The sequence below is a fragment of the Caretta caretta genome, chromosome 16 (genome assembly GCF_965140235.1).
Source record: "Caretta caretta isolate rCarCar2 chromosome 16, rCarCar1.hap1, whole genome shotgun sequence".
NCBI lineage: Eukaryota > Metazoa > Chordata > Testudines > Cheloniidae > Caretta > Caretta caretta.
The window spans coordinates 16,140,177-16,153,854 of record NC_134221.1 but is presented as its reverse complement, the minus strand read 5'-3'; the positions used below and the strand labels follow the sequence as shown (position 1 = coordinate 16,153,854).

The 13,678-nt window shown below is 39.5% G+C and overlaps 1 protein-coding gene across 3 annotated transcripts in view; it reads left to right on the top strand.

The window, feature by feature from the left end:
* The window catches only part of SETX (senataxin), a 51,561-nt gene that overhangs the window by 20,638 nt on the left and 17,245 nt on the right, over positions 1–13,678 (top strand). For all 3 annotated transcript variants that reach the window (XM_048822375.2, XM_048822373.2, XM_048822374.2), the window contains exons 9-16: positions 84–4,751; positions 5,844–5,946; positions 6,716–6,892; positions 9,396–9,625; positions 10,178–10,345; positions 10,954–11,110; positions 11,991–12,092; positions 12,681–12,796. In XM_048822375.2, the coding sequence (XP_048678332.2) occupies positions 84–4,751; positions 5,844–5,946; positions 6,716–6,892; positions 9,396–9,625; positions 10,178–10,345; positions 10,954–11,110; positions 11,991–12,092; positions 12,681–12,796 (5,721 nt within the window). The remainder of the gene's footprint in view (positions 1–83; positions 4,752–5,843; positions 5,947–6,715; positions 6,893–9,395; positions 9,626–10,177; positions 10,346–10,953; positions 11,111–11,990; positions 12,093–12,680; positions 12,797–13,678) is intronic.

Below are 13,678 nucleotides of genomic sequence, written 5' to 3'. Positions count from 1 at the left end.
AATCAAAGCAATCCAAATGAATAATAAGAGTGATATTGTGCAAAATACCTAATGAATAGTTGATTTGTCTTTTTCTATTTCAGGATACTGGATGGAAGACAGCCATTTGTCCGGATTATTGCCCCAACATGTACGAAGATATGCAGACATTGGCTAATGTGCTTCAATCTGATATTGGCCAAGATATGCGTGTCCATAACAGCACATTTCTATGGTTTATTCCTTTTGTTCAGTCCCTAATGGACCTCAAGGACTTGGGCGTGGCTTATATAGTAGAGGTCATTCACCATCTGTGCTCGGAAATCAAAGGCTTTCTCAGTGAAAGAGTCCAGCAATGTGACAAAGTTTCTGAATTTTTCATCCTGATTTTGGTGTCAGTTGTTGAACTACACAGAAATAAAAAGTGCCTGCATTTGCTTTGGGTTAGCTCTCAGGAATGGGTGGAAGCAGTAGTGAAATGTGCTAAACTTCCAACTATAGCATTTATGCGCTGCTCTGAAAAAGCACCTGGAAACGCTCCTAAACTTACACCAACAATATCTTCACAGGCTTCTAACACTGTACAGCATGCTTGCGTGCAGTTGATACGCAGCCTTCTTCGAGAAGGCTACCAGTTAGGGCAACAAACTGTTTGCAAACAGTTTCTAGATAAACTCAATCTGCTTTTGCGTGGAAACTTACCTATGGGTTGGCAGCTGAACAACCGGGAAACTCAGGAATTGCAAATGTGTTTAAAGCAGGTAATAAGAAGTATAAAGGACAGATCATCAAATGCTTCCATACCTGTGGAAAATAGCGTGATCTGTACAAATTTGCCCACCATTCCTATAAAGCAAGAGAAAGGGACAGCCAGTGACAGGTGTCAGATGAATATACAATACAGGGATAGCCTCAGTCCCCCATTTTCTTTAGCATCTGGGAGCGATGAGGCTTGTCAAGAGAGTTCTTCCCCAAGAAGAAGAGGTATCTGGGAAGAGGAATATAGGGAAATGTCTTTTAACAATACAAAATTATGTGTAACTGCAGAATGCCTTTTGACAGATATTAAAAAAGAACCTCATGATAGGTCATTTCAGGAATGTGAACATCCCGATAGCTCTGGAGCAACAAAAATACACAAGGATACCCCTAAAAATGGAAACAACTACCAAGTGCAGGGGAACCAAAATAAGAATAACTCCTTACTTAAACAGTGCTTCAACACAAGTCCTCAAGTCTGTGATTTCAAAAGTCATGCTATATTGGAGAGAGACGAAACAGAAGTGAGGATGCCAGAGTGTCTGAATGCTCAATCTTGTTCCAGTTCTCATGAAGACACTCACAGCTCAAATGGAAAGGATGGAAGTTGCTCCCCTAATTCCTGTTCAAAGTTTAAGGTAGATCCTGATAAAATCACAAATTTGAAAACCCAGGTACAGAATGCTGATTGGGCCACAAAACTATTGAAGTTAATGAAGCAATCAGCTTCAAATTCAGAAGTAGACCAACTACAGTCTCGCTCTGAGAGTCTCTGTACAAGTAAAGATGGCAGCAGAGATCAGGAAGTGAATATTTTGAATGAAGGTGAAACCTCAGTTAACTTTAATACTTCAAACGCTTCTGAAAATAAACAGGAGAACAGCATGAACAGTACTTTTCAAATCAAGCTGCTCTCTCTTAAGCAGGAATCAAATGACACCAAGGCAGATTATTCAAATTCCATTAAAAAAGAGGCTGGTTTGGAAGAAAGTGAAAGTGGAGGTGAAGAAGACAATATTCCACTTGATACGTTTATACATTATTTAAAGAAAAAGAGATCTCTTTCAGGAAGATCAAGTTCTTTGCCAAAGCCTTTACTGAATAAAGACCTGAACACAGAAATACCAGATCAAGGACAGTCTAATTCTGGCAGTTTATGCCCAAAGAGAGGTGACCTCAAAGATCAAAAAGTGAGCATGCTACGTACAGATAAAACTTCAGCAAATTTTAACAGTCTATCTAGTTCTGAAAATAAAGAGGAGATACCTAGGAATGCTCCTCTAATCAGTCCTCTCTTAATTAAGCATGAGTCAACTGACAGACTGTTAGATTTTTCAAGATATTTTAAAAGAGAAGGCGATTCAGAGGAAAAAAGAAATCATGAAGATAATGCAGCAGTTGCATGTGATTTGGTAAAGCAATTTGGAGCTAGCCCCTTAACAGACTCTCAGATCGATAGAGACCTTGATAAATTATCCTTAGCCGCTTATGCCAAAGGTGTCAATTTTCCTGTTGATTCAAGCCAAGAATGCTCAGTACGTCTGAGTCACATTAAAAGGAAAGTAAAAGGTGCTGTTAGATCATCCACAAAGGGCCAAAGTAATGAGTCCTCTTCTGATGCAGATTGTCCCAACAATGAAGTCATCGTCATTTCAGATTCTTCTTCTGATGAGGAAAAAAAGTTGGATATTAAGAAACCAGTAAAAAAAGATGTGTATATGTGTCCAGAAAAACAGCCTTTAACACCTGACTATGTTTCTGATAGTGCAAACAAAAAAGAGCAATTGGAGACTCATAGCTCCCCTTTGCCATGTGAGGAACATAATTCTCAGTTTTTTGAGTTTGAAACTGAAGACGATGTCTTTTCAGTCTGGCAAGATTCTCAGATAAATGATGAGGAAGTGAATCAGGCACAGGAACAAGACTCTAACTTGACATCAACAAGCAAATGTGCTTCAGATAGTTTTGAGTTGGCAGATCGTATAAATGACGGGGGTTATGATACAGATTATATCAGTGATGATGTCATTGAAAAAGCAGAAGAGGTCGTTGAAAGGCAGGTAGATTCTCTGTCTCATAAGGAAGTTAGTAAAACTGGCACGAAATCTGAGGCAACTTTTCAAGAGCCTGCTATCCAGGGAAATGCAACTGCTCAGTCTGAGAATTCTACTCAGCCAGATGCTGTTGCTAAAGACCATGCCAAAAACACAGGCTTGATGGAACCCAGAGCATCTGCATCTAGTGTATCATTTGCTTCAAAGTTGACTATTAAAAAAAGCACTTTAAGCCCAGGCAAAAACTTAGCAAAATCCAAGTTGGTAAGAACTGCCCTTAGAAGTCCCAGAAAAGTGAGCCTTAAAACTGTGCAAAACAAAAAACTTCCTCAGACTAGTTCTAGAAATACTGAGCCTTGCAGGTCAACCCCTGCTGTAGTTCCTCCAAAGAAAGTTCACCAGTGTCCTGAGCCAACTTCAACTGTGGTCAAACTTGGCCTAAAAAAGGCCCCCCGCAAAGCATTTGAGTTATCCCAGCGATCCTTAGATAGTCTGGCTGAATTGCGCAGTTATGGGAAAGCTGCTGGGGCAGTTCAGACTCCACAGAAACAAAAAACTAAATTAATTGCTCCACAGAATCTAGTTACAAAACATAATAGAAAAATGTTAGCCTGCCAAGATCTTCCGTTTCGGAGGCAGATAAGACCCACACAAGTGGGGAGAGGGAAAAATCAGATAGGAAGTTCTGAGGGCAGAAGGAAAAAAATAACTGAAAAGTCTGATCCAAAGCACCCAATACAACAGCCTGTGGATTTTGACCCAGTATCTGCTGCGGGAACTAGTGAAAAACAAAAAGCAAGCACAGCTGAGCGGGTATGGTGTCCCTCAAGCAATGATGGGAAAAAAGTGAGAAAAAGCTTCTCACCTGGGAGAAAGGAAGTCCAAACTACACACATGAGTAAAATGGCTCCACATGGTTCTAAGGAATCTAACATGAAAATAGAAGAAAACAATATGGCAGTTCCTGCATTACAGATCAAATCATGTTTTTCTTCATCTTTAAATGGAGACTACAAAAATGAAACTGCAGAGAGAGAATATGTTGTCCCTCTGGTTTCCCCATCTACACCTAACTTTGAGGGGGCAACTCTGGAAGTGAGCAAGCCTAAATTAAATGAAGAGAGTGATGATGATTTATTTTTAACTCAGTTAGATCCTGTGGATATGGAAATGTGTTCGCAGATGGAAAATGTTGGCGATATTATAATAGCTAGTGAAAAAGAGCTAGTAGACACGGAAGTAGATGCTGCTGAAAGTCTGCTGCAGAATGAGCCCTTAGGTATTGTGAAGTGTAAGTACAAAGATTGTACAGAACAGGTGGAAAAGACAGTGGAGTACTGTAGGAAGCATTCTGCCTCTGATGCTTCAGATCATCTCTTTGTCAAGCCAGCTTTACCACCTCGTAAGCCTGAAAAACCTTCCACTACTAAAATTTTCAGCTCAAATAGCTCTTCACGGAGTGCCAACCTCACGAAGGATCTTGAAAATATTTCAAAGCACTCGTCATCAAAAGCCAAGTCAAATGTGGTAAAATCCAGAGTGTCCAAGACAGGGAATCCAAAAGCTGTATCGGCAGAGAACCAGATAGTCAAGACCCCAAGTTTCAGCAATAGTCTTCGGTCCCAGAGTTCCAGCAATGTTCTCCGGCCCCAGAACATGCAGACAAACAGTACTTCATGTTTTCCCAACAGGTCTGCCTTAGGGGCTCATTCAGGGCAAGCAAGAGGTCTCCCTTCCTTTCCACAAGCAAATGCTCTTGTCACTCAACAACGTGATCATAGTATTTTTGTTACAGAGATTCTGAAATGGAACTATGAAATGTTTGTCAACTTCAGCCAGTTTGGACTTCCACATAATCTCCTTCAATCAATTATGGTCTCTGTTCCTGTCAAATTTCAGGGATACAATGACTATTTTAATACATTTTTCCCCTTGATGATGCTAAATGCCTTTGAAACAGTAAGTAACTTATCTGCTTTTTTTTATGAAACTGTTACCACTTTAAGTTTGTTTTCATCAAGCATAGAAAATTTTAGGAAGAGCTAAAAGAACTAGGTACCTGCTCTTCTTAACTTCTGAAAATGTTGTTGTGCCTTGATTTAAAAAAAAAAAAATCTTAATGATATTTGTACATTTCTGTGGAAAGGACAGGGTTAGAGCTTAAAATGTTATAGCTTAATTTAGTGCTCAAAAAAATGACATTCCATGAGCACTGTTGCCATGCCCTCTGCACTCCCATCCACTATAACTGAGCTCTTTCAGTTAACTTTAAAAAGGCCACCTGCAAAGGGAAAAATTGGGTTTGTGCCCCTTTTTCTTCATAGTGTATAAAGAAGACCTAAAAGGGAAAATCTCAATGTCTTTTTACAAGAAAAAGTCAGGTCTTGGCTATTTTGTTTTCCAAAAATATGTTAAGAATGAATAGATCAGTCAGGCTTATGACATCAAGAAGCTTTGCAAAAGAGATCCAGTTGATATGGGAAATGATCTTATTTCAGACTGCTTAAAACTTTAACATCAGTGTAACAGAAACATTTGCTAGAAAAGTGTTCTGGTAAAGATACAATATCCATGTCCCTTCAATTAAGGAAGAACTCTGTGTAAGCTTGAAAGCTTGTCTCTTTCACCAACAAAAGTTAGTCCAATAAAAATTATTACCTCACTCACCTTGTCCCTTCAATTAGCGTCTGAGAGTGCTTTCAAGCCCCACCTTTGCATCCCCCCAAAAGTCCTTCAGCAGAAACAGGGCAGATAAGACTTGACAGTAAAAAAAACTAACAGAAAAACTGTTTTTGGAGCAGACTGGTAAGAAAAACCCTTTCAGGCTTCTTTCTTGCACAAATATTGAATGTTGTTCCATTTTGAAGGTCACCTTATATCTTGACCTGCAACAGTACCATCGGTTTCGCTTCATTTCTGCCAGTTCACTTCAGTACTGGTGCTCTTCACTAGTCATGACAAATCATGGTGTAATTTTAGAACGTAATTTATCCTTATGAAAAACAACCTCCTAAAATATTTTCATATAACTTCCACTTTTATTACATGCAGGTTGCACAGGAATGGATAGAAAACCAGAAAACAAGAGAGAAAAATTGTTATCATTTGCACTTACAAAATTTCTGCGCTGACTTGAATCGAGCAGATTTTACAGGTGAGTATTTATGAAAACACCCAGTTTTCTGGGGAAATAGGCAAAAATACAATGAATTGAATTAATGAATTAAAACTGAGTGGTAGAAATAGGTGTAGGAGATACACAAATCCGAGTGCTCAAATTTATGTTGTGGTTACAGGTCGAACCTGAGGCCTAGTTACAAATACAGTGATGACCTTGGTATAAATGCATAAACAGAAATGTACTTTATTGCCAATCTAGAGAAAACACCGTGCCAGTCGGATATGGCACAACTATTACTCCTCATTATATAGGAGCAGTTTGCGTGTGACATCCAGAATGCCCAGATTTATAAGACTTTTCCATTGTTTGTTTGAAAAAAGGTACAAAATACATGTTGGTGAAAAGTACCCCATGCAAGGAATTCATGCTTCAAAATTGCTCACTATGCCAAGCTGTTTTCTAAATATTTTAATATATCAGATCTGACCCATTTAGAATTGTTTGATGACAAATTTCCTGGAAAAGGAGATGGGAATGAAGTAGCTTTTCGGCTTATTTGGTTTCATGTGTCTGATCTGAGTCCAAGATTGGTAACCAGGTACTCGAGTTATAATCCTGCTTCTTGCATAGATTCCTTGAGCCTTGGGCAGGTCACACACTGTAAAGTCTGCATTTCTGTAACTTTTAACCATTTTAAAAATTAGATGCATATTTCAGAAGTGCCTGCAATAAATGAATAGTTCAGTGGTTACCCAAATACGGCTGGCTGTGCCCATGTTAATTTTTACATTGTTCCCGGTAGCATGCATTCGGGAAAGTGATCTGGCAAAACAGCTTCATCCAAAGGATGACGACTTGATCTTTTTGGTGGTGCCTGAAAAACAAAACACCTTTACAGAGGAAAGTGAGATGGAGAGCCATCTAATGTATCATGTTGGTTTTGTGACCCGCTTCTCCCGTGCATCACTCCGTGAAACGAGTAAGTAAAAGTCGTTGAGAGATATTATAGTATAATCCACTAGGATGGGAGCTGGTTCTTTTTGCATGATGACACCATATCTTTTTATTCCCTCCAAAGTCATATTTCTCTAAATCCATTCTAATTGGTACATTTTTAACTTATTTTATTTGTATTTATTATTTCTTCTTTAGTGTTTGTCTCCAATGGCGAGTTTAGCAAGAGTTTCTGCAACAAATCTATTGTCTGATCATCTAAATATAAATTTGAGAACCCTTTTACTCTCCAGCCAATATGGCTTGTAAAGGTTATAACAGTGCCACTGTTAGTATTTGATCAGACCTTTCATCCTTGTTGTTCCAAAATTAAAATGTTACCTTTATTTGGGCCTGTCCCTTAATTTAGACTTTCCAAAGTACTATTTAATTAATCAAGAATTAACAATTCGTCTAATCAATAACCAATAATAATTTAAAAACTGTGATTATGTTTAGTGAGAGGGGTTCTCTTGAGTCTGAGTTAGTTTAATAATAACAAACCTCGAATAAGTTAGCTTGATTGGATTTATTAATGCTTAGTAAACACAGCACATACACTGAGAGAAATAGTTACCAACATCTGTGAAAGACTTTTCCCTATATTTCCCTGACAGCATGCATTCAGTCTGCAGATACTCTACTTCCTCCTGATTTTTAAGGGCAATTATTTTGACCGTTATCACGTATCATTCTGGTCCTTATGTATTTCCTCTTTTTGGTACAAACTTGTTATCTTAAGGTCTTTCCAAGATTCCCCATAACATTGCAACTTTTGAACTGTCTCCACATCTATTGGTTAGTCATTTTTTAAGCCCTTATTTTAGACTTTTATTTGTTTTGTGTCTTGCAGGTAGTACATTGATAAAATATCTCCGACAACCATTTTCAAAATATTCTAAGGGTTACTGCTCAGTAAAATTCCACTCTGTAAAGTTAGCTTCATCTTCCCTGTGAAACATCATGGGAGCCTTGCTCTCAGGCAAGCCTCAAAATCTTTCTTGGTCTAGCTGAAGTGTCAACAAACCTTTTACGGGTACCATCTTTTTCTATTTTAAAAAATTTATGTAGACCCCAGGAATCAAATCCTTTCTCAGCAAAAGTGGGCCATATAATTAAGTGGCAATTTCCCCCTCTCTTTTGAAATGCTGTTTATGATTTTTATATTCCCCCTCCCTCAGAGTCATGTGTTGCTGCGGCCCTGATAAAAATCAGACTCCCTTTATAACACCCTGTTATAACACTCCCTTTATACCACACTGTTCCTTAGCTGGCTGAAAAGGTTTCTGTTTAGTTATGTTATACACTTATTTCCCACACAAGTTGAATGCACTTACTTACTCCTGGGAAGTAATAGACCAAGAGTCTAATCCTCATGTGCCTCCCATGTAGCTGACCTAGACATTGTTTCTTGGACCTAGTTGTAAGTCTCTTCAGCGTGTCGTGTGGTAAACTAGAAGTGGAGATCTGCTGTAATGGGTGTATAACATTTTTATATAAAGTTGGTGTAGCAGGGCGTGCAGTCACTGGCACGGCTCCTCAGGCTGGTTGTCCAGGAATGAGCTCATCCAGCTCAGGAGCACCTCCTCTGGCCGGTTTCTCGCCCTTTGTTACCTGCCCTGTTGTCTCCACCACCTCTGGCCCCGTGTCCCTTCCGAACCCTGGTGCCCCTTTCTTTGGGGTGCTGCCTTATGGCAGTGCCTCCACATTCTGGCTCTCCCCACCCAGGGGAACCCAACCCCCTATACCCACCTTGCCTCAGTGGCTCCTGCCAGTCGTCATCTAACCCATTCTTTCAGGGGAAAACTGCAGTCTGAAATGGCCGCTCATCACTGGCAAGGGGGTTGAACCTACTGCCTTTTTTTGGCCTGGCTGCCTCCCTGCAGCCCTAGTATCTCCTCAGGCCTTTGCTGCAAGGCCTCAACCTGTGAGGTCACCAGGCCAGAGCCCCCCAGCTCAGCCTGCCCTTTCCCAGTACTGCTCTGTCCAAGGTACCCCTGCTTGCTCTCCTAGGCAACCTGGTTCTCTCTTCTCCCCAGCTGGAGCAAGAGTCTCTCTCACTCTCCCAGCCTGCCCTCTTTTCAGGGCCAGCAGTGCCCTAATTGGGTGCAACCACACCTGTGGCTGACTACCCAACCAGCCTCTCCTGGATGCTTTTAACCCCTTTCTGACTGGAGCGGGGTGACTGCACTGCTACAGTTGGTTAAAGCCTTGGTATTCTGTCCAAGTAAAGACTGACAGTGAATAAGTGCTGTGTGTACTCTTTGGGCCCTGTCCTGTAAGATACTGAGTGTCCTAACAATTTCAGCTGGAAAATGTTCAACATCTTCCAGAATCAGGCTGCAATGCACTAAGATGTGTTGGAGTGAAGAGTTGCAGGAGTAGTAAAATTTGTATTTGAAAAGAAATGTAACCATCAAACTTGAAACGTTAATGTGAGAAGAATAAAATATATGGTTGCTTTACCATGATGCTCTTTCTTTTAACAGGGCAAAATGAGCAGCATGTTGTCTGTCACCTTTCTGTCCAAACTCGAGGCAATTTGTCATACTACATAAATCAGCCAGTGAAATGTGTAGTGGTCAGCTCTCTAGTGACCACGCAACGAAGGTTCAAAGGTCTGCTACTGTTGAGCAGGAGTCCTCTGGCTAAACCCATCATAAATCCAAGTTACACTGACTTCTGTCCCAGGGATTTGAATGTAACTTCAGAGAGCACTGTAAGTCCTGTAACTAAGTAGTAAATGGTGGTGAGGGATGACAAGTGAGCAAATTATTTTACCAATTTTGCTAAATTGTTAGAAAAGCCATCCCAGTATTTAGGTGCTCACTGAACGTAGTATTGGGCAGCTGAGCCAGGTTCAAAAGCATCTTTGAGTGCCAAACTGCATGGAGTTGATGAACTTTGTGCCTAGATAAGGGGCTGAACATATGTTTAGATGCCTCTTCTTTGTTTTGATTTATGGCACTGTATTGATATCTGTTTTAATCAAGAAGCACTCCCGTCCGATGTTTGGTGGAGAAATATCTGCTTAGGAGTTGAGGGGGTGGTGGTAGAAAAGTAAAACTAAAGGAAGGTATGGGAGACCTAAAATCCTCTCAGTAGCAGCCTTCAGGTCCGGGGTGTGCTGTGCAGAGAGAAAACTCAGTCTCAGAAGTGTGTGCACTCTATAAGCTCTTCAAACTGAGGGCACGACAAGAAACACAAACTGAAAGCACAGAAACTTTTATTGATGACTTCAGTTAACAGAACATTATTTTTTTCCCTTTAGACTTCCTACATGAGAGACTACAATGCAGATCAGAAGAAGGCTATTGAAACTGCTTATGCTATGGTGAAGGAGCATCCAAGACTTCCCAGAATCTGCCTGATCCATGGGCCACCTGGGACAGGGAAATCAAAAACTATTGTTGGACTCCTGTACCGTATTCTGACAGAGGTAGGTGAATATGGTTACATATTCCGTCAGGCATTTCACCTTTGCTCACCCAAGAGAAGCAGTGAAATGAAGTAGTTGGCGACATGAACTAAATGTAATCATTCTTAAAGTATTTATTGTAGTAACTACTAGAGAATATAACTCATTCACTTTTATTTGTTTGGTACTGAATAAGAGGCTGTGAATTTAATTGGCTACTAGCTGTGACTCTGGTATTGAAACACCACATGCATTTTGGAAAAAAAAGTTATTAATTCCAGCAATGCTTGAAAAACAAAATGCATAAATCTACTTTGCCTAGCTGTTGCATAGTTAGCAAGGTAAGAAACCTGAGTCATCTGTCACACTAAAATCATCACACCTGTTAGTTTTCGTGTTAACTCCCTATACATTAGCCAAATGTATCTCCATTAAATAGAATTCATGCCAATACTTTGCAGTTTAAGCAGAAGTCACTGTTAAGATTGGGTGGTTCCCTGAGAGAGGTCCCAGTAAAGCAGTCTTCCAGATTAACCATATCCTGTTTGAGAGGAGTGTACTGTCTAACTTTTGAAATTAAAAATCTGGACTAGACTGCTGGTTTTGATGTCTTGTTTATTAACCTGCAGAGGTCTGGGAATGAGAATCCAGCTCAAAACTTGAATGCCAAGATCAAGCGAAACCGTGTTCTGGTTTGTGCACCATCCAATGCTGCTGTTGATGAACTCATGAAAAAGATAATCTTGGAATTCAAAGAAAAATGCCAAGACAGAAAAAATCCTTTGGGTGTGCAAGTTTATCTCCATATATAAAATGGGTAACATTGAAGGAGAAAAAGGAACTGTTTAACCAGGATGCAATTGCTTCATATCATCACTTATTCATAAAGCATGTGTACAATTACAGTGCTATACAGATAAGAGTAAGATACGTTCTCCCCATAGAAGAACATAATCAGTATGACCTCACACTCCCTATTGATTGCTTTCATATGTTTCTCTAGAATGTGCATGGTATAACTTGTTTATCAGTGACTATATTGCTTTAATAGCAAGCACTTACAAAACTTTGCAGCTTGAAATCACTATCATTGACCCTTTTCCTCTTTTTGTGTTAAAGTATTAATACACTTTTTTCTCAATATGGCTCAAAGGCTTGGATGGACGATTTCCATCTTTATACTGAAACTATTGGAATTTCCAGCTCTTATCAGTTTGAGTTGCCATTAAAGGTCAGGGTAAAATGTTTTTGCAATATATTCTGGAGTCAGTTCACTTTGTGGTTCTATTTTCTCTCACTGTTTGTGCTTGTGTGAAATTGACAATGTCTAAGCAAAGGGAGGGATTGCTCTCTACTTTGGTGGGTCAGTGTTAGGAAAAGTGAATTACTAGCAGGGAATATTCCAGTACAAAGGCAAAATACTGCTGTCAGAACTGCATGCACTGTTTTTTAAACATGGCTTCACTGAAGCTCTCAGGGATTCTTCCATATAGCTGATGTTTACTCCATATTCATGTGCCTGCATTTCTGACTGTGATCTCATAGCAGATATGTAAATGTGCATCAGAAAATGCCCTTTTTAAATGAGAAATATTGTAGATAATGAAGTCTAGCATAACTAGCTCCTATCTTGAATCTGTGATCTGAAACTGTGGTTTATATACAGGAAATTGTGGAGATATAAACTTAGTGCGACTAGGTCCAGAAAAGTCAATAAGCACTGATGTCCTGAGATTCAGCCTGGACAGCCAAGTTAGCCACAGGATGAGTAAGTAACATGCAAAGATGATTACTTTAGTTTCCTTTATAAGAATATGGTATTGAGACTGGTTATGCGATGTGCTCAATTCCACTGGACACAAAGGAGAAACTTCATGAAGGCAGGTATTTATAGAACAGCCTATATTATGCCACAGTGCTTTTATAAGGAACTTGTTTTCTCTATGGGCCTAAAAAGGGGGACACTGTCAATATAGATTTGGCCTAAAACTTAAATTTTGTATTTTTTTAAAAAAAAGTAAACAGCTTTTATAAGGCCAGTAGATTTTTCCCGCAAATAAAAATCTACTGAGAACGTTTGTATTTAAACAAACGCTTCAGTAGCATTTGAAATCTAGACACTGTGGCATTTAAAAGCCTGGCTAATACATAGAAAGGATACTGACTTCATTGATTTTCGTTGTCCAAGGTGAGAAATGCAGGAAGTAAAAGGAGTATAAACAATGTCAAGTAAACTGGGCGCCAGTCCTTTCATTCTTAGGTGGTGCTAGTCACATAGTTTTTTTTAAAAAAAAAAAAATTGGTCTGTAACATTTAAATTTCTCCTTTTAATTTCCTCCTCATTTTATTTTCATAGACAGGGGACAACCTGGCCGTGACCAGGATATTCACAGGAAAAAGGAAGCTCTAGATCGCCAGCTGGACAGTCTCTCTCGGCAGCGTGCCATGGATAGATGTGATAAGAGGCAGAGGGTAGTTTAATTTTGCTTTGTAGTTTTTTTCATACATCTTCATTTCCGTGGAGGCTCAATCCACAAGAGTTCTTCTTTCCAAACCGAATATACCTTTCTCAATTGTGATGGGAAGCAACGTTTTCTTTCATCCCTCCAAACACATGGCACTTGACCAATACTGTTAAAATAAGCCAGGAATTAATAGCCTTCTACCATAGAGGCATTTGTCTCTGTCATTTAGCTGTGTCAAAGTTCTAGATAAGGCAATGTACACACCTGGAACTCTCTAAGGCAGTTTGCAGGATCCTTCATTTACTTTGTGGTCAGCTAGAGGGAATAGTCCCTTCTTGCTCACTGTAATTGGCACTTAAAATCTTTCATGAATTCATTTTCTTGTGTGTTTTTAAGCTTAGTTTTTTTTTACCTTTAACCCTGGAATTGGATACATATCAAGCAGTGGTGTTATGCTAAACAATCAGTTCCACTTTTTATTCAGCTGTGACACTGATTAACTTTCCCAGACTTCAAGAAGAGCTGCATGTAAGCTTGAAATCATCTCTCTCTCTCCAACAGAAACTGGTCCAATAAAAGATATTCCATCACCCACCTTGTCTCTTTACATATCAAGCAGTCAGACAAGAAACATTTTTATGACTGCTTGTTATACTTTACTTCACTTATAAGTCTCCCCTCAATTTTTGCTTTAAACACTTGGCATACCTGTGTGTTGCAGCTACTTGATAGTAAATTACAGTGCTTAGCTTCATGGAGACAAGCCAGTGTAGTGTGTTTAGGAATCTAAATATCTTATGTTGTCAACAGCTCACAGTTGTGTATCTTTTCTAAGAAACTGTGGTCTGCATATACAGGTACACTTAGATATTAAAAGGCTGTAAGTTGA